This window comes from Wasmannia auropunctata, unplaced genomic scaffold, assembly GCF_000956235.1.
Source record: "Wasmannia auropunctata unplaced genomic scaffold, wasmannia.A_1.0 LD336116.1, whole genome shotgun sequence".
NCBI classification, from domain to species: Eukaryota; Metazoa; Arthropoda; class Insecta; order Hymenoptera; family Formicidae; genus Wasmannia; species Wasmannia auropunctata.
Window position 1 is genome coordinate 714,157 of NW_012026774.1, and position 26,501 is coordinate 740,657.

Sequence of the window (26,501 nt, forward strand, 5' to 3'; positions counted from 1 at the left end):
TCAGTAAGTATATACTTACTGAAATACAAAAAATGCAATTTATATATAAATTGATAGCTAAATGTGATCGAAATACTATAAATATGAGTAATATGACATTGTTAATTCTTTTACAATCATATATTATAAAAATCATATATTACATCATATATTATAAAAATTTTTATATTAAATATAATTTAATATCTTCTTAGAGAAATTTAATACTGTAAACAGTTTTAATACACAAAATAAGTAATTAATCACCAATTTAGTACTTACAGTATTATTTTTTTTAAAGAGAATTTTCGAAGAGATGCGACACACAAATCCATTAAATTAGACAAAATCCAGAATCTTACAATTTTTTTATAAAAATTGCTTTCTTTACCATTTTTATTGTTAAAAAAAAGTAATTTTGTCCATAGCACTTTAATTAAATAAGATAGTAGAAATAAATTAACTTTTAAATCGTTTAATGTTGGTGTAGCTTCGATTATCAAGCCAAAAATATCGATATATTATATATCGCTTATTGAATATTGCTTATAAATTAATTGTATGAAAGTAACACTTATATAGAAATGTAGTTAAATTTTAAATACGAGAAACTATTTCAGTTTTCAGGTTTAGCCATCTAGTGACAGGTTAGCTAATTTTTTTTATGGCCGACAATTATAGGTCATCAGAATGCTTTCTTATTCAATGTCATCTCATTAAATTCTTATACTAAAAACGCGAATTATTTTATAATTTCTTAAACGATATACTTTTTAAATATTATAAAAATATATGATAAAGATGTGATAGAATATTGTTTGTAATTAGATACATGTAAACATACAAAGGAAGTATATTAAAAGTAAAAAATTTAACTGCAAGAAACTATTTTCCAGTTCGACCATGTAATCACATTAGATCAAAGAATATTATTTTTGTTACTATGTAGTGTTCTGATGAAATAATAAATTGGAATAACAAGTTTTATATGTAAAGTGTTATATGACGTATGTATGTACATATGTATCTAGAAGAGAGAAGAATTATTTTATTTTAGATTTCTATCAGTAGTTTAAAAATTTATAAACGTTTCAAAAAATGCTAGTAGATATAAAGTTGATATATGCAAAGATCGTGCATTACAAAATAAATAGTATAAGTAAGTGATATTTAATTATGAGAAAGTACTGTAATATTTGGCCATCTAGTATCGTATAATGGCAATATCAATGGAATGTCTATAGTTAAGTCAATGTACGTTTTTACTAATTTTAAAATAATTCAAATCTGTGCTGATATGATACCTGATTTCTTCAACATAATTAATTTCAAAATTGGAATAAAACAGATATTGCACATCATTTTAATATTTTGATAATATTGTACTATTGTATTATAAGACAGTATGTATAGTAAAGAGGACCGACGAGAATATAATTTTACTCAAGTAGTATATTTGCTATACTGAACAGTTAGTTATATGTCAATATATAAATCTAATGTATTAACATAAATTAAGCAAATAGATTATATACCAAATGCATAATATACAATATTATATGTTTTAACGACATTAACATAAATTCTATAAAGATATATTACATTCTGCTACATTTTTACATGTAGTGTACATAATTAAATTCCATAATATTCGATGTTGTAATAACTGAATAAAACCCAATAAAAAATATAAACATGAAATAAAAATTTTCATTTAATAATAATTATTGACAATATTGTAACATTTTCTTCGTTGAAATTGATGCTATTGTATTATAGCTATTAGAAACTACAGGTATGTAGATACGAGTATATATCGGCAAAAGTTTAAATATTTTAATGAGTATAAAAATGCCTAAATAATATGTATGTTGTAGTTCTTTTTGTGATTTGTAATGTACTTATTTTAAAACTGTAAAACTGTATCTCCTTTTCTTATTAATTCTTGTCTACATTGAGATATATTTACAATTATGTAACATATGCAATAATAAAGTTATACTGGATAAAAAACTAGCAGTAACTTTGGTACAAGAAATAGTATTTAAAAAACTGGTTATTTTTGAAAAATAGAAAACATAATTGTATAAAGCAAACATATAGATATCAGAAACAAATATAGATAAATCATGAACATATATCAAAGATTTTTTTCAAAAATATAGCAAGAAAAAATATTATTAATAAAGAAAATTGTAACATCTTTTCAATTTACAATGGCAATTAATTACATGAATTATAATATGCCCTATTTTACATATGAATAATGTTCTTATTCTGATATAACATGATAATGAAATGACTTTACAGAGAATTTTTAAATTGCATTCCTATTTAAGCTGGTCCTAGAATATCCATATTTGCCGTTGTATCTTGAACATTGCTATGCGCAATCATGTACTCTGAGACTGATATATATATTGCAACTAACAAACCGATAACGCTTGCTACATAAACGTTACGCTGCAAAATGATACATGTCGCTACACAGAGTCCGAAATATGTCAGATATCTCGCTAGATTTTCTTGTTTCTTGCGGCCAAGAAGATCTGAATCTACAAATAATATAAATTATATATATTTAATAATATATATTATTTATATTTAAAATATGTTATATTATTATTTGTAATATTTACTTATGCATAAATTATCCTTTTTATGATGATCTTCAGCACATTTGACACACATATCTGGCCCATCGCCTGTGCAACCATTACAAGCTTTGTCACAAGCTGAAAAATTTTCAAGTTTTTAATTTCAATACCTCTAAATTATAAAAATAATAATTATTAAAATATAGATAACAGTATATACCTAGACAAGCATAGCTTCCTTCTTTATTAACGCAGAATTGATTGCCAGGACAAATATCGCTTCTTGAACATTCATCGATATCAAAGCAGCCTTTGTCATCGATCATGTGCCATCCAGCAGCACATTTCTCACAATCCTTTGGTCCAGCGCCTCTGCAAGGTCCGTCGCATGCCGCATGACATGCAGAACATAGTAAGGTTTTTTCATCCTTGTAAGATTCGTAATATCCTGGAGCACACTCTGAACAGATGTCTCCAATATATCCCTTGTCACAGAAACAGCCACCATTTCCCTTCCTCGTGCCAGCCCCTTTGCACTTCCCATTGTTACTGCAGATTTTATCTGGATACCCTGGACACTGCGTGCAATTCGGTCCGTAATGATCTTTCGGACAACAATGCTCTGTCTTTTCAATACAGATATAATCGTATATGTCTGGATGAGTGCTTTGATGCTTAAACCACCATTCTTCTATCTGACTCTCCAACTCTTCAGCTAAAGATTGGCACTGTGTCTCGCCGCGTTCGATATCCTTACATAAGTTCTCTTGTATTTCAATCAATCGTATTTCGCTTCTCGAATACGAGCCTAACTTGTCCTCCTCCCAAGCGCTATCTCCACCCTCAAACTTTCCACGGCTCGTTTTTTCTAAACCCTACAAAATAATTATAATTAATAAAAATATTACTTTAAGATGACTTAAAACCATGTATTTAAATAGCACAACAGTTGTGTTATGTTTCTTTTGACAGTTTTAATACAAAATGATTGACTTTAATATATGACTTATTAAATACTACAAAAAATCAACAGAAAGAAGGAAGATTGTTTACCTTTTTGAAACTATTAATAAGTATTTTACACGCTGCGCAGGGCGGAAATTTTTGGGACTTGAGCTCCTCCTCGCCCTTTTCTTTCTCGCATTGAACGTTGCTCATGCAAGTCGTTAGGATCACAAAAATGCCAAGGAAAAGAACGCTGGTCGGCACTCGCATTATATCGCACCGGCTATCGACGCAACTACGATATATTTATAAAAAAAAAGTATAGCGAGGAAGCACAGAGAGAGGTATCCGTTTTATTCGCGGGGAGTAAAAAGCGAACGGACTTCCGAACGTTTATCCTATTCTACTAGATCATAATTATATCCGAATAGGTTCATTCAAAACGAATCTGACAAATGTGACGTCCAAGGTTAGGAGACCAGACGACAAAACGTGTCTTCCGCCAATGTCGGCCAATCAGAGCGCACCGCGTGCAACTCTTCGATGTGTTCGAAATTCCTTGGTTAGTAGTTCGAAAACATGACGACCAACGATTTGGACAACCAATCCAACCAATCAAATGCATAAAAAACGCGTCGATGTTTTTAGGGTGCCGTCACGGCAGAGATTTTCACGTAACGCGTATTGCGTAACCAATCAGAGGTGATACGCGTTACATTAAAAAAAATTCATAAAAAATCTCTGCCATGGGACGGCACCTTAAAAGTATCCGGTTCGAATCTTCGCTAAGTGAGGTTTGAGTCTCCGCTAAGTGGGGTTCGAATGCGCGCGCGCTATAAGTGCAGCGGGAGAATAAATTCAATAAATTTCCCCTAAAATGTGGTTCGAGTCTCTGCTAAGTTGGATTCAAATTGGTTCGAGTCTCCGCTAAGTGGGGTTGAGCCTCTACTGCTCGTCTGCTCCTCATGAGTAAAATTATTCGAACTCCACTTAGCGGAGACTCAAACTTCACTTAGCGAAGATTCGAACCTCACTTAGGGTGCCGTCCCATGGCATACGAATCACATCTACGTTTCATATCGAGTGACATTATATAGTTCATGGTGATATAGTGACGTGTCTTCTCCTGTCGTGTTAAAAGTTTAAAGAATTTCCAGGGGGTGATGTTTAATTAATTACGTGGTATTTCGAACATTTAGCTAAAATAAGATGTTGACGAAGTTCGAGACGAAGTCCGCGCGAGTGAAGGGCTTGTCCTTTCATCCGAAACGTCCCTGGGTGCTCGCGAGGTAAAGTTCAACAGACGTTCTTTAAATTAATTTTTTTACCATTTGGTAACGTTTTCTACTAATAAAATATTTATCCATTTGTAAAAGCAAAATGTTTTATCTAAATCATTTACTATATTGGAAAATTAAATGTTTGATAAATGTTGCCATGTATTTTTTGATAACATTTTATTAGACATAACCTTTATTCAATGCACAGTGTTTTCAATAATTTAAACCCAGGCGCTAATAATTGTATAAAAAAGGGATTAATTTATAAATTTATAAATCATTTTTATTATATTAAGAAGAAAAAGACTTATAATTTATGATAAATATTGAAAGATTTATTTTGATATAAATGCAGGAGTTTTGTTGCATTTTTTTAGAAATTCTATTATTATAAATATAATACAGAAAATAGAGAATAGTATATATGGATTTATATTTTAGTTGTGGAATTTTTCATACATTTCATACATTCCTTAGATATTACAGCACTTGATTTCTCTGTCAAAGGATTTGTTTCTGTACTTGCAGGCTCGGTACTATTTGCCTTATTATCTGTAGTCTGTTCAACAGAATTCTGAGATGTTACTGGAAACTCACTGGTTGTAATTTCTTCTTTAATTTTTTCAGATGTAATCATGGATTCATGTTTATTCATGGAATCCACAGACTGACTGAATGATGTTTCTTCCATTGCATTCGTTGTTGATTCTAGATTGAATCTCAAATCTATTATATTAGATTTTACCGAGCTAGATTCAGAGCTGGTAGCGTTTGTTTGTGAGCTTTCAGTAACATGTGATTCCACAGATGCTTTTGTATTTTCAATAGCTGTCGATGCTGACTTGGAATTGCTGTTAGAAATGACTGCCGCTGCTTGGTAAAATAGTGGCACAGTAGGATTGTAGAAGTCAAAATTATGCAAAGGCAGTTCTAAGTGAGCATAGGGATTATAAGAATGATATTGGCTTTGTATTTCATTTGATGATATTTGATAATTTGGAAACACTGGAAGATGTAAGTTTAAATTTTCTTTAAATACAGGGTAAGGTACATCTGTAAGGGAGACTTGCTGAAGATTCATTGGATGTTCAATAATATTTGCTTTAGGATTTTTTGAAGATTTTTTTTCCTCCTTGAGAACTTCAATATTCAAGTCGAGATCTTGTTTATTCTTACTTTTTTCAATTTTTACATATTGCTGTTCTGAAGATATTATATTCTCTTGGTTTTTATCTCTTTGTGAATATCCTTCTGACATTTTCAGTGAGTTCATTTCGTTCTTCAATCTACTCGCAGAATCAGCACCAGTTGTAAAAACAACATTACTTTCACCACCATTAAAATCTTGAGTTGCATAGGAATATCCACTGAGAGCAGGATTAGATTCGGATGTATATATCAACTTTGGCGTGATAGAAAACGCTAGCTGAATGTTCTGATATGGAACAGAATATGTTTTCACTGATGTTACACTTAACAACAGCTGAAAAAAATACAAAATGTTTCCTTAAGGTTGCAGATTATATTATTAATTAATTACCGGTTCTATTATTATTTTAATTACTATTAATTTATTACCGGTGCAAAATTCATATAATTGAGGTTTATAATAAATTACGTGCACAAAATAAGTTTTAAATTGATTCAAAAATTTAAAATAAATATCAGACATTTTAGAATATCGTATGTAAATTTGTTTTTTAAATATAAATGTACTTACAATAGCGGTAAAAAACTGAAAAAGCACCATTGTCGAAGATTGACAAAGGGATACGAATCTAATGAAATTAAGAAGTGAACTGCCAAGATGTATTGATGTGATCTCTATATACACGACATGCGTTTAACGTCCCCACCACTCTCACGCATACACCTCTGCTTCTGATGACCTGATTCCGTAAAAATGTCCTGAGGGGATATGTGCGGTTTGTCTCTCAATTGTCGTTGGATTCGACGAAATGTAGTGAATGTAGATCGAATTTCAGATAGTTTTATCATATATCTTGGTGGATATGCTTCGTGCATTTTATTTGGATATCGCGTTTAGTTCAAAGAAATAAATTATTCTCATCTCACGAATATTGATACAATCTTTTTAAGATTTATCAGAAGATACTAAAATTATATATGAATATATTATACATATGTATTTATTTTCTAATAACAGATACTAAAATTTTAAAATATCTTATATTCAATAATGGTAAAATTTGTTATATTCATGATATTTAATTATTAATATAATTATTAATATAGATTCATTATTTATATTAATTATAAATTGTAACCAGAATGTAATTAATTATTTCGATTTAATGTGACAAATTAGGCAATCATCTCTGATCTCTTTATTAGATATGTATTTATGAGCGAATGATTTGTCACAGTAGGTGTTTAATATTTATGTGTACAATTACAAAGATTATTATTGGCAGAAAGTGGGAGGAGCCAAAATTGATTGCTGATCTTTTGGTGTTCAGATTTAAATAACGAACCACACCTATCTTCTAAGAAAATATAAACAGATATATAAGGCGGCCAAATACGGATACAAGATCCATTAAATTTCATGAAGAATAATAAGTCTAACTTATTGACTTCTATAATTGAATTACAGAAAGACTCTAAATTAATTTAGATATGAAATTTGCACATTAATTTTCAGGCATTTAATAATCTTGATCTTTAAATTCGTATTGTTTTCGTTACATTATTGGGACACCCTGTATAGAGATGTAGGCTCGAAATCCAGTTTCCGAATGACCTCTATATTTATGCTTTATTTTGTAATCGTACACCCAGACGAAAAAAGTCATGCGAACCGCCGGTTTTCGCAATCCAGGGCACTCATAAAGTTCCTCATATGGTTTATAGCGATCGAAAAGGATAATACGCATAGCATGCAAACCAATAAAGAAAAAAAGTTCATAATTGATATATCTATAAATAAAACATATTTGCATATATAAAAGATTGTTGTGAAAATGAATTAACGTTTAAAAAATAAAAGTTGCATTATCAGATTAAAATATCGAATGATAAAAATTGAATGAAAAATAAATATATTTTTAACAGATTTAATCTCTCATATTTAATTATATAAAATATTTATTCTATTTCTCGTATAAATGCAAAAAATAAAATCAGTAAAAATACATCACATATAAATCTTCTGCATTCATAAATAAATTACAGCTTGCATAATGGCGTTATCCAACTATGGGATTACCGTATGTGCGCCCTGCTCGACAAATTCGATGAACATGACGGGCCCGTTCGAGGCATATGCTTCCACAATCAGCAGCCATTGTTTGTTTCTGGCGGCGACGATTATAAGATTAAAGTTTGGAACTACAAACAACGAAGATGTATCTTCACCCTTTTGGGTCACCTGGATTACATCAGGACTACAATGTTTCATCAAGAGTATCCTTGGATTCTCAGCGCTTCAGACGATCAGACTATCCGAATCTGGAACTGGCAAAGCCGCACTTGCATTTGTGTATTGACTGGGCACAATCATTATGTAATGTGTGCCCAATTTCATCCTACGGAGGACATTATTGTGTCAGCCTCGTTGGATCAAACGGTTCGCGTTTGGGATATTTCCGGTTCGTACAAAAATTATATTTCACATGTGATACTGAAGATTTTTAACTTTATTAAAATAAAGAATTAATATAAGGGGCTTCTCTCGAATTTTTTATTTCATGAAAAATCTATTAATAAATTTATGTGAAATTTATTTTATTATTTTGTATTACTTATGTATTTGTTATTATAATTTATTCTCGAATGTCAAGAAGAGAATTTCACAACCACGCAACTATTGACAGATAAATGATTATACCTCAATAACTGGGCGAATGCAATTGCAGGATTGCGCAAGAAGAACGTGGCGCCAGGCCCGGGCGGTCTCGAGGATCACCTGAAAAATCCGGGAGCGACCGATTTGTTCGGTCAGGCTGATGCGGTGGTGAAATACGTTTTGGAAGGTCATGACAGAGGCGTGAACTGGGCATGCTTCCACGGAACGTTACCTCTTATTGTCTCCGGAGCCGATGATCGGCAGATCAAAATGTGGCGGATGAATGACGCCAAGGCTTGGGAAGTGGACACATGTCGCGGTCATTACAATAATGTGTCCTGCGTACTGTTTCATCCTAGACAGGATCTCATTCTCTCCAATTCAGAGGACAAGAGTATCAGAGTCTGGGATATGACGAAACGCACGTGTTTGCACACATTCAGAAGGGAACACGAGAGATTCTGGGTTCTTGCCGCACATCCAACGCTCAATCTTTTTGCCGCCGGCCACGATTCTGGGATGATTATTTTCAAACTCGAGAGAGAACGTCCCGCGTATGCAGTTTGCGGAAATGTTTTGTACTACGTGAAAGACCGTTTTCTTCGAAAGCTGGATTTTACTACGTCCAAGGATACATCGGTGATGCAGATACGCGGCGGAGGAAAAACACCACCCTACAGCATGTCGTACAATCAGGCGGAAAATAGCGTTTTAATATGCACAAGATCGCCGTCGAATATTGAGAATAGTACTTACGATTTATATACGATACCGCGCGAGGGAGATTCGAGCACAGATGCTGATACGAAACGGGCATCCGGTGTTACCGCCATTTGGGTTGCTAGAAATCGATTCGCTGTATTAGATAGAGCATATTCGGTAAGTTAATATATATTTTTTTTTCATGAAATTTACATAAATTTCAGAATGTTTAAAATTCAGTAATTTAATTATTGGGATTAATTTATTTCAATTAAATATTAGACAGTTGATCTTGTATATACTCTTATTATATTTACTTTTTTTCTTTTATTTCTGTAAATAATTTTTGTTACTTTATATGACATTTCTACTATACTTTTATAATTCATACAAAATTTAACAATCGGTGATTTCTTTTTCAGTTGGTTATCAAAAATTTGAAGAACGAAGTCACGAAAAAAGTGCAAATTCTAAATTGTGACGAAATATTTTACGCCGGCACTGGCATGTTGCTTTTGCGCGATCCAGAACAAGTAACATTGTTTGACGTACAACAGAAGAGAACTTTGGCAGAAGAAAAAATCGCAAAGTGCAGATACGTTGTTTGGTCCAGCGACATGTCTCACGTTGCACTGTTAGCCAAGCATACCGTCAACATTTGTAATCGTCGGTTAGAGTCTCTCTGCTGCATACACGAAAACACCAGAGTGAAGTCTGGCGCTTGGGACGATTCCGGCGTATTTATTTACACGACGAGCAATCACATTAAATACGCGATCAGCAACGGCGATTACGGTATCATTCGCACGCTTGATTTACCGATATACGTCACGAGAGTGAAAGGCAATCAAGTTTATTGCTTGGATCGAGAATGCAAGCCGAGGATCCTCCGAATAGATCCGACGGAATACAAATTCAAGCTAGCGCTGATTAACAGGAAATACGAGGAAGTTTTACACATGGTTCGCAATGCGAATCTTGTTGGGCAGTCGATTATAGCGTATTTACAGCAGAAGGGATATCCGGAAGTAGCGCTTCATTTCGTGAAGGATGAAAAGACCAGATTCGGTCTTGCGCTCGAATGTGGAAATATCGAAGTCGCGTTGGAAGCGGCGAGATCGCTTGATCAAAAATCGTGCTGGGAGAGTTTGGCACAGACTGCTTTGTTACAAGGCAATCATCAGGTTGTGGAAATGTGCTATCAAAGGACCAAGAACTTTGAGAAATTGGCTTTCCTCTATTTAATAACTGGCAACTTGGAGAAACTGCGTAAAATGATAAAAATCGCGGAAATACGAAAAGATGTATCTGGACAATATCAAGGAAGCTTACTTCTTGGAGACATTTACGAACGGGCTAAGATTTTGCGGGTACATTATTTCTGTTAATCAATTATTATATGTTAATAAAATTCTTCATTGTGATGATTATTAGAAAAATTATAAAATTATATAATATTATAAAATTATATAATAAATAAATATCTACATCTAATAAATATCTTTTATAATAACGCATAAAAATTTCTGTTTGCAGAACTCTGGACAAGCATCGTTGGCATACGTAACCGAGAAAATTCATGGAATATCGAACGAGGATGACGACAGCGAGTATCAGTCGATGAGCGAGGAGCTTTCTGCACTAGAAAAAGGTGCCATATATCTCCGTCCACCCGTACCTATTCAGCAAGCTGAGAACAACTGGCCGCTGTTGACCGTATCTAAAGGCTTCTTTGAAGGTGCGATGATGTCTCGCAGCAGGACTCAGGTGGCTGCCGCTCTTGCTTTGGAGGACAACGGTGAAGCAACACCCGAAGGATGGGGCAATGACGAAGAGCTCGGTATAGACGACGAAGAAGTCGTGGACGCGGAAATCGCGCCGGAAGGCGAAGAAAATCCTGGCTGGGATGTCGAGGACGTTGATCTTCCACCGGAACTCGAAGCTGCAGCAACTTCCGACGAAAGCAATAATTACGAATGTCTACCTACTAAGGGAATTTCGCCGCCACAGCATTGGGTTAATAATTCTAAATTGGTAGTCGATCATATATTGGCTGGGTCGTTTGAGTCCGCTTTCAGATTATTAAATAATCAAGTCGGAGTTGTGGAATTTGGACCTTATCAATCTCTGTTCTTAAATACATACGCCCGCTCCAGAACATCCTACTCATGTCTACCCAACATACCGTCGTTACATGGATATCCGCAAAGAAACTGGAAGGACACTAATTGGAAGGACGCCGCGTCGAAGACAGGTTTACCTGCGGTGGGATTACATCTCTCCGAGCTAGTTCAACGTCTTCAAGTATGCTATCAATTGACGACCAATGGCAAGTTTGCCAAAGCGATAGAAAAGCTGCAGAGTATCGTGCTAAGTGTACCATTACTCGTTGTCGATACCAAGCAAGACATTGCGGAAGCTCAACAGCTGATTCAGATTTGTCGCGAGTACATCTTAGGTTTGAAGATGGAGACTGAACGTAAAGGTCTGCCAAGAGCCACGTTAGCGGAACAGAAAAGAATTTGCGAGATGGCGGCTTACTTTACGCATTGTAATCTGCAACCCGTACATCAGATTCTCACTCTTCAAGTAGCTGTGAATTTATTCTACAAATTAAAGAATTACAAAACCGCCGCTTCGTTCGCGAGAAGATTACTCGAACTCGGACCAAATCCAGAACTTGCGCAAAAAATTCGAGTTCTGTTACAGGTAACTTTATTTTTTTTATGAATTTATATTTATATATAAATAAATAATTGATGTCTGTAAATAAAAATTTTAATTTATTCTTTTTCAGTCCTGTGACAAGAATCCTGTTGACGAGCATAAATTAGCGTATGACGAGCACAATCCATTCTCATTATGCGCAAGCACGTACACACCTATTTACAGAGGAAAACCGGAAGTGAAATGTCTCTTGTGCGGTGCCAGTTACAATCCGCAGTTTAAAGATACAGTATGCAAAATATGCGAAGTAGCTTTGATAGGCAAAGAACATTAATATGTCATTTATACTGTTATTAATATATGAATTTTTATTCAGTTTAGAAGAGTTATAAAAAGATTATTTTTCTCAAGAAATCTACAGCTTTTCTTAATTTTAAGATGTCAGATATACGGTTTTTAATCATTTAATTTCAAATTAGAGACCAAGAGAGAAGCAAGAAATATTTCTAAATATTTCTAGCTTTAACAAAAGTAGTTGTACTTTAGCATTCCGAAATGAGTATAAATGAATCCTGAACATATTTTAAATCAAGTATTGTCCATTAACTGAATTGTATATGACATTTTTTTTGTATATTTCTATCATTTACATTTTAATTTACAGCATTACTCTGCTTTATTATACACTGTTAAAAATGAACATTTAGATATGCATTATCAGAGATGAATGTCTGAAATAAGAATAATTTATAAGAAAATAAAAATATTTGTGTAAAAAGTGCAATGTTTGCAAATAAAATCTTACAAATTTCTATCGAATTATGTTAGCCTATCGATATCCTATCGATAATTCCTCAATATATAATATATAAAATTTTAACAAATTAGGAATTTATTGGAACATAGCTTATATTAAATTTTATTTGTATTTCTAATTTGTCAATGTATGTAAAAACATCAATCAGTTATATATATATGAAATACAGAATTTATTCATAGTCCTTTATTCCAGATTTGCAATGTGTTATATTTATGCATGCTTCTGTTAATATTAAATATTTTCGTAATACTCTCGCTTCTTCGATTTCATCTCACATATCTATATTATTGTATTATTAACGAAACTAAATTAAAAACGTAATAATTTTCTGGACAATGTGTTTTCACCATTAGAAATGGAAAAAAAACCATATTTTTTATATTATGTCGCGATTGTCCACGCGTTGCGATTATCCACGCGTTGCAATTACTCGCGTTGCGATTGCCCACGCGTTGCGATTGCCCACGTGTTGCGATTGCCCACGCGTTGCGATTGCCCACGTGTTGCGATTGCCCACGCGTTGCAATTGCCCACAAGTAGAATTTATTATAATTATTGAAGTCTTTGCTTCAAAATATATGTTTCAGAATCAATATATTGGCTTTTTTGTTCTGTGTAAAGATTAAAATAATGATAATTTGAATCTACTATCTATAAAATAAAAAAATCATGAAAAATTAACTTATATTAAGTAAAATATAGATATTAAATAGATAACTTAAAAAAAAACAAAATTTTGAAAAAGAAATGAGGCTTACGTTTTTTTCTTAAAAAAACGTATTTTATAAAAAAAAAATTTGGTTTTTTTTCTATTTACATCTCTATTCACCATAAACATTTTCTGGATATATAAGTGGTTGATTTTTGTCTTTAAGCTAAATGACATATTTCTGTCTTTGTATTCGAATAATTGGACTAGTCGAAAGAGAATCGAGAAACTAATCGATCCTCCAAAAAGAAAATATCGAAGATGAAAATCGAAACGAGCGCTGAATATCCCTGCACAGAGGCAGAGCGGCGTCGGTTGGCAACGCGTTTGTCACCGCTCGTTACCGACGCGTTGTGTGTTGTGTGCAATGGTGGATGAGGTCCGCGAAGGCCGCTCGTGCGCGCCATCGAGCTACCGACTACTATTCCAGCAGTTTCCCCGATAAGTACAACGGAATCGCTCGTCGCCGGTGGCTGATCGTCGCGTCTCGCCCGTCACGAGCGTCGGGTCGCGGATGCGCGTCCCTTCGGCCAGCGTCGCTCGATCGTGCTCGACAGTGATATCTTGCCGCGCCGTTTTTCGTTCGTTTTGACGCAGATTTCACCGCGAGAGGGTACGGCGGCGCGCGGTGGCATCGGGCAAAGAGACGGGCGGGAGAGAGAGGGAACGAGCATCGCGTGCGCGCGCGCGCGCGTACACGTAGAACGGCCGCTCTCGGGTCGTCCGGAACCGCGACGATATCGCGCCGCGCGCGGCTAGAATTAATCCTGCGCGATTCTCGAATCGTCGACGAACTCTCGATCGTCGCGATACCCAGCGGATCTCGGTGTCGCGACCGCGTATCCCCGCCCGGGTCGGCGACGCGCCGCCGAGTCGTCGCTCTAGCGACGCCACGTTGTCGATGGCCGTAAACATCGCGTATACGTAAATACGGACGCACACGCATACACACACACGGTTTGCGTCGCCTCACGCCGTAAGTGTGTACGTGTTGCGCGCCGCTGGGCTGGCGGACATACACTGTTCTCGTAGCGGCGAGTCTCGGCGCCCCCGGAGTTGGTTCCCGACCCGCGGCTTTTGTTACGAATTTGGAAGTGCGGTGGACACGCGCGTGCCGAGGAGCGAGCGAGAGACCGCGAGCGCGGGCACCGTCGTTGCCGATCGCCGGACGAATAGAGAAACGTTCGCGGCACGCGAGTTGGAGAGCGGTGAATACGAGTGCGCGCGGCAGGAGGCTCGCGCTGCTTCACGGCGCCTCCGCCAAGAGAGGTTAGAATCGGGGACGTACGCGGCCGACACCGAGAGCTGCGCGACTCGAGAGCGGGTCGAGAAAGTGGAGGATTCTACGCGAGTGGACTTTCGAGTATCGCCCCGCTGTGTCGTCGGGTGCCGTGTCGAAGGGACGGGACGAATTACGGGCCGCGGTTTCTGTGATAAAGGTGGGGACGCCCCTGTAGTTCCGCCGAGCGACGCGTTCTAGAAGCAACTCGGCGGCGGCGGCGGCGACGACGACGACGAACGGGATCGCGAACGACGACGAAAAACGACCGCGCGAGTGCTGGTGGTGTTGTACGATCGCGCGGTATGAAAAAATGATGTGATCGACGGTCATCATGGCGGCACCCATGCTAAAGTGGAAGCGGATCGCGAATCCGACCGGGCCCCAGCCGCGACCCAGGCATGGCCACCGGGCGGTCGCCATCAAGGATCTCATGGTCGTTTTCGGCGGCGGGAACGAGGGTATCGTCGACGAGCTACATGTGTACAACACGGGTGAGTTAATTCTCTTCCGCCGAGTGTGTACTCGCGTGCTACGCCGCCGTGCGTCCCTTTCCGTGCGCCGCGCCGCTCCGCGCTCCGGCGCCGTACCTGGCGATTCCCGCGAACCAATATGGCGGCATACGTTGACAAGACGGTGACCGGCCGGATCCGCGGCCGTACGTGCCGATTCCGCGTCCCGAACGGAACGGCCGGCGACCGGGCCCGACGTTGGCCGTCGAGCCCGGTCGCGCGACCGCCCTCGCGCCCTCGGGACGGCCGCTCGGCCTCGACGGACCCGCGAAATCGTCACGGTCTGTCATTCTACATGTTTATACGCGCGGGAGCGGCCATTGCTGTCTCCAACGTCCCCCCCCTCCTTCTCCCTCGTCCTCCTCGTTCCCTCCCTCCCCCCTCTGATCGCAGCGCCCGATGCAACGCGCAGAGTTTCCCGTCATTCCACGTTCGCGCTTCTCCACCTTTTCTTTCTCCTTTTTCCCTTCGTTCTCGTTCCTTCTCTCTACCCTTCTTCCGCCTCTCTCGCGTCCACACGCATGTATTATCTTTCTCATGCTACGTCGCCGATCGCCAAGTGCGCCTGCGTGCCCCGCTGCGCGCATTTCAAGCCCGATTTCGAAATGTTTGTCCTTGCGCGCGAACTCGCCATGGTAACAGCCGGGATGCATATGGTCTGTTGTTCTCAGTAGGTGCGCCGCGTGCACTTTTCATTTTTAATTTTTCTTTTCGTAAACCTTCTTTTTCTTTTGTCGCTCAAACGAATTTTTTTCCAGGTACAGAATACAATACGAATGCAATTAAAAATATCGCTCGTCAGATTTGTTTCTTGCAAGTGTACTACATTACACTTTCTGCACTATTAAAAATAAAATTAACAAAAAAAGAGAAAAGATACAAAATGCAAATATTACAGTCTTGAGATCTTAGGGACAGTATTTATAATTCTATTTTATGTTGATATTGTTTTAAATTAAGCTTGAATAATTTTAAAATTTAATTTTGTCCAATTAACATACATTTTATTTAAATTCGATAAAATCTTACAAGTTTAAATTACTTTAAAAAATATTTATGTATAGTTGAATAATTTTATATAGAAATATAGGATATTTATAAAATTAAAAAAATTATATGTACATAAAATAGGAAAATATATGTAAATGTTACAATCTAACCTTGCATCAAGACATTTACGTAAGACATTTGTATCTTTGCAGCAACAAATCAATGGTTTGTGCCATCCACGAAGGGAGACATTCCGCCAGGTTGTGCGGCATATGGTTTTGTTGTTGATGGCACACGCATCTTTGTCTTTGGTGGAATGGTAGAGTATGGCAAATATTCCAACGAGCTGTATGAACTACAAGCGAGCCGATGGGAATGGAAGCGCTTGAAACCAAAGCCACCTAAGCACGAGTCACCACCATGCCCACGATTGGGACATAGCTTTACCCTCATTGGTAACAGGGTCTTCCTATTTGGCGGTCTGGCGAACGACAGTGACGACCCGAAAAATAATATACCGAGATATCTGAATGATCTGTACACGCTCGAACTTCTTCCCAATGGCCAAACAGCCTGGGATGTGCCGCAAACGCACGGACACGCGCCACCTCCCAGAGAATCCCATACCGGAGTGGCATACACCGATCGTACCACAGGCAAATCCTGTCTGGTGATTTACGGTGGCATGAGTGGTTGCCGACTAGGAGACTTATGGTTTCTCGATGTAGATTCAATGACTTGGAACAAGCCAGTGGTTCATGGACCCACCCCTCTACCGCGATCACTCCATACTGCCACTCTAATCGGTCATCGAATGTATGTATTTGGAGGATGGGTGCCATTGGTCGTCGATGACGTTAAAGTCGCGACACACGAGAAAGAGTGGAAGTGCACGAGCACGCTCGCATGCTTGAACCTAGGTAAGCTATATATCTTTTTTCCCTTTATTAAATGTTACAAAAACTTTAGTAATCTTTATATTGTCGAAATTATTTAGCCAATACGGGATAAAATTTTATTGTAAAATATGCAATTAAATATATTACGTTTTCTTATTTATGATGAATATTATTAATTTAATTAATGCAGTTCAGATAATTGAAATATTATTAATATTATTGAAATGTTATCAAATGTTATTGTTTCAGAAACTCTTACTTGGGAACAACTAACTGTTGATTCCTTGGAGGAGAATGTTCCTCGTGCTCGTGCTGGGCACTGTGCGGTTGGCGTACACAGTAGACTTTACGTATGGTCTGGTAGAGATGGCTACCGTAAAGCTTGGAACAATCAGGTTAGGGTTAGTTACAATAGCACGACTTTCGATTGGACGATATATTATTATATTAATGACACGATTCTTCTGTTTTAGGTTTGTTGCAAAGATCTGTGGTATCTTGAAGTCAGTAAGCCAGCGGCACCTTCCAGAGTTCAGCTGGTTAGGGCTTCCACGCAAACGTTGGAAGTCAGTTGGACAGCGAGCCCGTCCGCACAATATTATATTCTTCAAATACAAAAGTACGATATGCCACCGGTAGCGGCGACTGGTACCTTCCCAGCGGTGAGCGCACCGGCACCGACTGCGCCTGTCGTCAGCACGCCTGTTGCAGTGACAACCTCAGCGATGGTAGCAACTCCCACAACTATACCTATCACATCTCCGCCTGTGACCACTGTCGCTGCTCTTCCACCGACTACACCACCTGTTGCTGCCGCCGCCCGAGCATCCGTAGCGACAGCTGTGACAACGGCAGTGGCAACCCCTTTGCGAGTTCAAAGTGCAAGTCCCGTACAAAAACCAGTAGCATCGCAAGCAGTGCAAAAGCCGACGAGTCCTATGACCCCGAGAGTTGCAACCGGTAATGTTATACGTATCCGGTCGCCTCTGGTCACTTCCACAGCAGCAGTGGCTACAGCGACGGCGGTGGCGGTAGTTACTACCGAGCAGCAACAGACACTTGTAACTACTATTACCACTACCACTGCCACTACAACTGCGGCTGGTCAAACGCCCGCTGCTATGTCTGGAATCGCCGCTTTGGCCGCGGCAGCAGCAGCTACCCCAAAGATTAACATGAATAATGTTTCGATTGTGCCACAGACCGCAGTCGCGGCTGCGACAGCAACCAATACTATCAGGATGAAGAACGTTCAACCAGGTCAGCAGATACGTTTCGCCGCGCCCGGCGCCACAGTGTTGCGCACCGCCTCGCCGCAACAGAGCAAACAGATCATACTGCAAAAGCCAGGCCAAAATATAGCCGGCCAGCCGCAGATCGTGCATCTTCTAAAGACCGGACAAGGGATGGTGGCCACGGTACCGAAAGTAAGCCTTATTCCCGGCAAAAGTGTCCAAGCAACCGGCGCGAAACCTCTCAATCAGGGACCGACAATACTGCGCTTGGTAAATCCTAACACGGTTGCGGGATCAAAAATCCTCACGACTATGAAGACGTCCAACATAGTGGCGATGAGCAAAGCACAGAACATTACGGGAAAGCAAACCATAATGATCACCAAACCGACAGGAAACAGTGGATTGGTCGGAAGAACCAACCAATTCATCGTTGTCACCACGGGCTCTGGTCTAAGAGCCGTACAGGCTGTAACAACATCACAAGCTGGTGCAGGACAAGGAGCTACTTCCGTAGCTACTCCTGTAAATGTTCTGCCATTATCAGCTACCAATCATGTGACGAATCAGCAAGGTGTCAAAATGATTGTTGTTTCCTCTGGGGCAATGGGCGGTGGAACTGCTGGCAAACCTTTGACCATCACGGTCCCAGGACAAGGTGGTGTACCAAAGACAGTGACTATTGCTGCGAAGAGCGGTACGCAAGCTCTTTTCAATACTGGCAAGAATCAACTCGTTACCGTACCGCAAATACAAAAGACACCTGTAAGTGTATAACAAGAAACATTTTTTAAAATAAGAAGTAAAATTATTAATAAACCGATCACTATAAACAATATGATAATTAGGATTCTTTGTAAGTACTAAAAATTGCTCATTGAATTATAGGAAGCCGTAGCAGTATCTGGAAAGCCGGTGACTCTGCAAATGTCCGCTGGTTTAAGCGCAAAGACGGTGACGCTTTTGCCAACAAGCAGTTCCGTAGTAACTACTTCTAGCGCGTCAGATTCAATAGATACTAGCAAAATGCTGTTTGTTTCTTCGCAAAAGCAACCTTCAGCCTCTCTGGGTAAAGTTTTGTTGTGATATATAGCGTAAAACGATGAAAATTATTTGCGATATTAATTTACACGAAAATAATATTTCAGCATCTACTTCAGATGGTCCCGCTACTACTGATGCTGCGTTAGCCGCACTAGCTGCAGAAGCTGGTCTGATAGACCCGGTACAAGAATCGTCGGGTAGTTTATCATTTATGGTAGCTACGGATGACGGTGCTGGCGGTGACGATAAAATGGAGGACAGCTGTAACGGTAACGAGGCGACTACAGCGGCCGCTTTAGTTTCTCAAATGGGTGCGGGAGAATCAATGCAAGTCGACGGCGATGGAAACTTCGTCCTTCCGCAAGTAGACGGCCCGATAGACGATCTCTTACTGGAAGGTGAAGAAAAAATGGATGTAGACGAGGAGCCAGCTTCGGAAAATACTACCGAATCACCTAGCACTGAATCGGCGGTAGTAACAGAGCAAAACGTTAACGTATCTGAAAATATTCAGACATCAGAGAAATCAATCGTGAAAGAGGAAACTGCCATAAAGAATGAAGAAGCGGCGACAACCGACCTTCCTGAATCAATCAGTCAAACTATAAAAACTGAAAATGTTGAACCACCAGCCGGTGACGAAGTTTCTATGAAAAACTGATGTTGCAGAGTTACCAAGTGAAAAAGAGACAAATGATCCTAAATCAATAGTCAGTGATGTAAAAGTAAAATCCGAATCGCCTTTAGTACAATCAGTCGCGGAGGCTTCATCCGAACAAACGCCTCTGATGGACGTCGCAGATCCAATGGAAATCGATGGGATTCAGCAAGATGATAATAGTCTGGTGAAAAACATAAAGAGTAAATCAGTTTCTGAAAACGAAAAATCGCTAACGTCTGAAAATTTAACCGAAGATACGAACACATCACATCCTCCCCAAGATACCGAGAAAATTGACATAAAAGACGAAGTCCCAGAACTGAAATCTGATCTTCCAACCGAGAGTTCTCTTGCAAAATCGGATGACGCCGATGAATCGATCATACCTGATAACAGTACATCGACTCCGGCAGATAATGTAATGACTCCCGTTGTTGCACCAAGCGTTCAATTGAAATTGGAGCCTGACAATGAACCTACGGAACAGGACAAATTGCTCGATTTGCCCATATCGTCGATCAACGGTGTTGCTGCACCCCTCGAGAAGGAGATGGAAAAAGTACATACACCCGTAAAAATGGAGCTGAAAGATGACCTCGCTATTTCAAATAGAGAAAATCTGAAACAGGACAAGCTCAACGACGCCAGATCAGAGACTGGAGACGATTCAACAGCTTTGACAACGTTGGCTACTGCTGCTTTAGGATCGGCAGAGCCAGCGATGAAAGTTAAAAATGAACAGGTAAATTTTATTAATTATTTTCTGTATCATTTATTATTACGTTAAATAAAATTTATAAACGTCATTGCCTGCTTTTTTATAGAACGAAGAGGAGAAGAAAGAGGCAGAATGGTATGACGTTGGAGTAATAAAAGGAACTAGTTTTACTGTTCAACATTATTATCTTCCTGGTGACGAGCCGTTAGATATAACGCAATCTTTGACAATGGATGTTTTTAAAGGAAGAGCTAAAATAGCGTTAGAACCCGGAACTGCCTACAAGTTTAGAGTTGCCGCTGTGAATAGTTGTGGACGAAGTGCCTGGAGCGAGGTAACATATTCAATTTGATTTAGCGGTATTTAATAAGAAGAAAATTTTTTTTAACAAACAAAATCTGCATTGATTGTGAATCTTTGCTTTTGTAACAGGTAGCGGCATTCAAGACGTGTCTTCCGGGATTCCCGGGTGCACCGAGCGCTATAAAGATATCAAAATCTGTGGACGGCGCACAAATTTCATGGGAACCGCCGCCTAGTAACGTGGGGCCCATCCTCGAGTATTCCGTCTACCTGGCAGTGCGAAGTACCGCGTTGAACAATGACGGAGAAGCAAAAACAGTTGTGTCGAATCCAAATCAGTTAGCTTTTATTAGAGTTTATTGCGGTTCGAGTAATTCTTGTTCGGTGAACAATAGTGCCCTTAATGCCGCTCACGTGGACACCACTACGAAACCGGCCATAATCTTTAGAATAGCAGCACGAAACGACAAGGGATACGGACCAGCCACTCAAGTCAGGTGGTTGCAAGGTTAGTCGTGTGATTTGTCTTGTTTTGAATGAATTCTTTCTCAAAGGGATACACTTGAACAAACACACTTTATTATTAGCAGATCCAACCACTGCGGTAAAAAGTAATACGCAAGCGAAGAGACCCGCCAGCACAGACCTACGCTCGCAAGTGACTTCCCCGCAGAAGAAAATTAAAACAGAACCAGCTAGTGATAATTTCTCGTGAGCCTGTTCTTTCCCTGGCCTCGTACAGCCGAAACTCCCACAAGCAACGCTACTCATTATTTAATTTTTACACGCCTAACAACGATAATGAAATCAATGTATTACCAGCTGAATGACGTGATATACAAGTAAAGAACGAAAGATATGATGAACGTGCGATGAGAGAAAAAGTGAAAGAGAGAGAGAGAGAGAAGAGATATACATAGACTCAAGTCTATGTGTAAGGATTGACGAAAAGTATTTTTATTAATGTTCAGTTTGAACGTCAACATCTTTCTGTACCGCGTTTCTTACTCGCTGTCATCCTTTTTTTTTCGTGAAAGTGCGCGAAAATTTTTGTAAAAACATAAGTACCGTTAATAAATGACGAAATGATTATTTTTTCGAGTTAAGTAAGTTTTTCCATATTTATAATGTTTTCTAACGGACGGTACGACATATCGCATCTAAATGCTCACATTTGCATCACGGTAAAAACACGGCTGGCACGTTCACGCTTTTATGATTTTCTCGTTATCTGATCGATGAGTTCGATGTATGAGATATTGTATGGGAACGAATACCGGACAGGATTCAATATTTTACATATTTGTTTAAAACTATATATATATAGATATACATATATATAAATATCCGACGGAAATTTATTTTAAACATCTAAATTCTTTATAATATATTTATCATTGATGGAGTTCTACTATTCTTTTTGCATTCACCGTTATGTGCAGAAAAAGTTCGCGTTTGAAATGTAGGTTATTTAGTGTACATAAAATTCTTGCACTGAAAAAGATATGTTCATCATATTCTGAAGTAATAAAATAAATACTTTTTGATAAGGTAGAATAATTGGAAGATATATATATTGTCTAACCTTTGATTAGTCTCCTACTTCAATCTGCTCGTTTACGTTTTTGTTTCACGCAGTAAGGAAAGCTTTTATTGTGTCATCGATTCAGTTTTGCACGTGACAATCGGTGCTACACATTATTCCGATACTTTTGTTACTGCCAAATGCGACAGGAATATGTTATTGACACTAGAAAAAACGACCCGTAATGTAAAATTATCCATATTAAACGTGTAATACTAAGTTACTTGTATGCTTTTGTCAAACAATTGCAACGATGCAGAGATATTTTGTATAATATATATATTAAATGAATTATATATATACTATATATGTAATTAATGAATATCTTTAAGGATCGGGCACTAGGATGATTATTCTTATTTTAGTGGATATAAAAGAAAAACTCCATTGGAAGTTAAGGATATTTTTAGACAGCAACGAAACAATTGTTTGAATATTGATATATCTAAATAACAAAAAACTGTAGGCTGTATGTCCTTAACGTAAATTCTAATCTTTTATAGCGCTAAGACAAGTAAATAGCAAATAATTGGAAAATTAATGCGCGAAGGAAAGGTAAGAGAGAAACATACGTTATCGCATTAGAAGGGGGACATGTAATATCCCTAACACTTTTTTTTAGCATAATATACTTTTAAATCAAAATACTGGCTAAGCTTTTGATTGATGGGAAAGTTGATTATAGAAGCAGTCACGCTTCTCACGGTCTCGCTTCTCTCGATTGACTTTGGGGCTATGTTGAAGCTGCAATAATTTAAGCGCGTATTTTTATTTTAGATTATCCATATACACTATGCTTTTCGTTATCCATTTATAGCATAAGCAAGGTAGAAGAACACCATGTACTAACACAGCGTCCCGAACGCTCGATCTGTTATATTGAAGTTTTGCGTTTACAAAGTTTACTTCACTAGGAAATCTGTATGTTATAGAAAGATTATCTCCAATCGCGAAAATATTCTCGTGATACTAATGAATTTTACATTAAATGTACAATTGTCCATCTTTTATATGGGTTCTTGTACCCTTTAGAAACATTGCCCGGAAATACAACAGATGAAGGTATAATGTAAATGGGATAACTAAAATGTGGTATATATATTATACTTTTAAATGCATTGTTTTAATATCGTTCTGATCTTCTATTAAATTATATTTAAAAAAAAAATGAGAATAAAAAGACGGCTATCTCTGTACCATTAATAATTAATAAGGAGTTGCCAGATGTTTAATTTTGTTTGTATATTTTGTTGACAGGAGATGACACTAATCTGTATCTGTGTAAACAAGCCTTGTGCATAAAAATATCTTGGAATTGTCACTACTATCACGCGTTTCACCGGTATCCCTTTCTTTGTAAATCGCCTGCTACCACTGCATTTATACTCTTCACCGAAGTATGTCGTGCAAATAAATATAGATAAATTTCTTATACAATATACAATCTTTACCTTCATTACACTTTCTATGTTTTATACCACATTGCAATGGTGGACATTTTGGAAAAATTTCAATATTTTGTTCTTTTAAAAATGCATACGTACAATTATGCTTTAAAATTGAGCAAAAAATTTATATTTGATTTTAATTTAATTATTTTTCTTGTAGTAATTATTAAAACATCTTTTTACTTTAAGTATATTTAGATTAGTTATTTATGAACTTTCAATTTTACAAATTTGTATTTTGTTTTCTTGGCATATAAATAATATAAATTTTATTGCGAAAATATGGCAGTGACAACAAAGAAAACATGAGACATGTAAATTTATTACAATTATTGGTAACTTCGAAATTTCATTGTGTTATCTTTTCGAGAAAAACGTCTTGTTTGGCAGTAACAAAAGCATTACGTATTCCTGTAATTCTTGATTCTTTTTTATTCGGTCACAATCAAACAGAATTGCTATGAATGATGAATGGAAAAAGAATTAAATTATATTTAATTCCGATATGACAAAGGAAATCATACTACTTCCAAGATAGAGAATGTGTATTGAAATAGAAAAAAATTAATTACATATTTATTAATTTATAACAGATATCGTTTACATGAAAAATTATTTTTTCATTATCGAGTTAATCCTTTATTCAGTTTATAATTTACTGAAAAAAAAATGTAAAATACTGATTGACGAATGCATAATTTATTTATCTATTTCATTTTTGTATATCAATTGAAAAGATTCTCAATCTGATTGAACTAATCTGCTGTACGAGAGACCAAAAGATCCAATGTCAGCTTAGGACCATGACTTTCCTACAAGAATCCTTTTTCTATACTAAATCTTAATCATATATTTAAAAATGTGCGCAGGTCATTAGAAAACACCAGCGAAGAGATTGTGCGTGAAGTGATTTTACGCGCCATATATATAATAGGATAATAAGAGACTGCGATGATATTTCAACGACGACGGATATAATTTGGCGCGTTATGAATAATGTGTGCTAAATGGATGATATTGCACTGCATGAAAAACCTGCAATGATATTAAGCGGATTTGTATTTTTTGATAAGGATTCCCGGTTCGATGTATACATGTCGACAAGATTAGCATACTCCCGAGTATCTAATCGATTTATAATAGTACATCACACGACGAAAGTTTCGCAATATGTAATGATGAGTATATAACTAAACCGTTTTGTAACAAGCTACAACTATGTAAATTGGAATGATGCGTGCGAGAGGAATCGCAAGAGGATGTATTGAGAATGCGTATATGAAATCGAATATATACGTAACGTAACGAGTCAAAAGTAAAGAAGCGAAGAATTACAATTGATAATTACGTCCTTTCTCTCTCGTACACATCTTCTAAGGAATCACACTGTAAATAAGTCCTTCGAATCACGTTAGATAACACACGGATATCGCTGTATTTACGGAATTAGCGTGCCTAATCGCAGACCCGATACGCATGTATGAAAAAAATTTTTTAATCGATATTGTCTAATTGTACACTGAAAATTTGTATAAAGAATCAATTCGCATTTTATGCTTGCCTTTCTATTTTTCCGTTGTATAGCGATGAAAACGTAAAGGTATAACGTTATAGAAAATTGATAGCATTCGAAGTGAAAAATAATCTCTCTATCAAATATATTTTTTTTACGTCGTTTTTTATATCTTCTTAATATAAGAATAAAAAAAATTATTCGCGCTGTCTAAAATGCATGTTACGTTGTGTGTTTTAATTAATACGATATTATTCAATGTAGGGTCTGCGATTGACAGCAGAAAAATTAAGACGCATGATTAGCCTAAGGAGCGAATTGCTTTTTCATTGATGAATCAATTTGTACATGTATATGGAAGAGACGTCAAATATCTATCCGTTCGTCTAACACGCGGCTTCGCAGATTATTTTTAGAACTGATTAGTGCAATATTTTTCCGACTGCAGAGTCTAGACAGAAAATACCGTCGCTTTTATTGCACAAATTTAATATCGCAATTTGCACATTCTCACTGTAAATGCATTGCAATTTTTAAAATTGCGTGTGTAGCACGTGTGTGCTACCGATCACTGACAATAAATCATTTGAAAAAAGCAAATTAATTGAATTTGTTAATGACAAGTACGTTTGCTTTTAATTCGCGGACTTTCGACAGTCATTGAAAAATTCGTCTGTAACAATGCATCTTATTTTCAAAATTAACGTAAAAATAACTACTTTGAATCTTTACCATTCGATCGGTTTACCTAACTGCGTTTATACATCTTGCGATTATTTCGATTATCAAATTAACTCGGTCTCTTCC

General features: G+C 37.4%; 4 protein-coding genes across 4 annotated transcripts; 2 read left to right on the forward strand and 2 right to left on the reverse strand.

Moving 5' to 3' along the window:
• Positions 1–1,413: 1,413 nt before the first annotated feature.
• Positions 1,414–4,022, reverse strand: LOC105451162 (cysteine-rich with EGF-like domain protein 2). Its single transcript, XM_011691482.1, has 4 exons — positions 3,630–4,022; positions 2,797–3,451; positions 2,619–2,714; positions 1,414–2,534 (listed from the first exon to the last, which is right to left on the reverse strand). Exons 1-4 carry the CDS (start codon positions 3,789–3,791, stop codon positions 2,314–2,316), a joined length of 1,134 nt encoding a protein of 377 aa, XP_011689784.1. The 5' UTR covers positions 3,792–4,022; the 3' UTR covers positions 1,414–2,313.
• A 568-nt stretch (positions 4,023–4,590) lies between these two features.
• Positions 4,591–12,401, forward strand: LOC105451305 (coatomer subunit alpha). Its single transcript, XM_011691702.1, has 6 exons — positions 4,591–4,810; positions 7,997–8,412; positions 8,680–9,488; positions 9,734–10,681; positions 10,848–12,020; positions 12,109–12,401. The coding sequence occupies exons 1-6, from the start codon at positions 4,731–4,733 to the stop codon at positions 12,310–12,312; spliced, it is 3,630 nt and encodes a 1,209-aa protein (XP_011690004.1). The 5' UTR covers positions 4,591–4,730; the 3' UTR covers positions 12,313–12,401.
• Positions 5,218–6,965, reverse strand: LOC105451231. The gene is made up of 2 exons (XM_011691607.1): positions 6,522–6,965; positions 5,218–6,284 (listed from the first exon to the last, which is right to left on the reverse strand). Exons 1-2 carry the CDS (start codon positions 6,549–6,551, stop codon positions 5,232–5,234), a joined length of 1,083 nt encoding a protein of 360 aa, XP_011689909.1. The 5' UTR covers positions 6,552–6,965; the 3' UTR covers positions 5,218–5,231.
• A 2,041-nt stretch (positions 12,402–14,442) lies between the features above and the next one.
• LOC105451376 (host cell factor) lies at positions 14,443–24,172 on the forward strand. The gene is given in 10 exon segments (XM_011691819.1): positions 14,443–15,280; positions 16,501–17,208; positions 17,437–17,582; positions 17,661–19,187; positions 19,311–19,491; positions 19,571–20,118; positions 20,120–20,869; positions 20,952–21,179; positions 21,278–21,656; positions 21,739–24,172. Coding segments are annotated over 10 exon segments (4,752 nt in total). The 5' UTR covers positions 14,443–15,120; the 3' UTR covers positions 21,864–24,172.
• The last annotated feature ends 2,329 nt before the right edge of the window (positions 24,173–26,501 follow it).

What these genes read in the sequence shown, in the direction of transcription:
- LOC105451305 (XM_011691702.1), top strand. Translation starts at nt 4,731, where the DNA reads ATGTTGACGAAGTTCGAGACGAAGTCCGCGCGAGTGAAGGGCTTGTCC. An exon ending in CGTCCCTGGGTGCTCGCGAG is followed by an intron (nt 4,811 to 7,996) that starts GTAAAGTTCAAC and finishes AATAAATTACAG; the next exon opens with CTTGCATAATGGCGTTATCC. An exon ending in TATTAGATAGAGCATATTCG is followed by an intron (nt 9,489 to 9,733) that starts GTAAGTTAATAT and finishes TTTCTTTTTCAG; the next exon opens with TTGGTTATCAAAAATTTGAA.
- LOC105451231 (XM_011691607.1), bottom strand. Translation starts at nt 6,551, where the DNA reads ATGGTGCTTTTTCAGTTTTTTACCGCTATT. An exon ending in TTCAGTTTTTTACCGCTATT is followed by an intron (nt 6,285 to 6,521) that starts GTAAGTACATTT and finishes TATTTTTTTCAG; the next exon opens with CTGTTGTTAAGTGTAACATC.
- LOC105451162 (XM_011691482.1), bottom strand. Translation starts at nt 3,791, where the DNA reads ATGCGAGTGCCGACCAGCGTTCTTTTCCTTGGCATTTTTGTGATCCTA. An exon ending in TTATTAATAGTTTCAAAAAG is followed by an intron (nt 3,452 to 3,629) that starts GTAAACAATCTT and finishes ATTATTTTGTAG; the next exon opens with GGTTTAGAAAAAACGAGCCG. An exon ending in AAAGGATAATTTATGCATAA is followed by an intron (nt 2,535 to 2,618) that starts GTAAATATTACA and finishes TATTATTTGTAG; the next exon opens with ATTCAGATCTTCTTGGCCGC.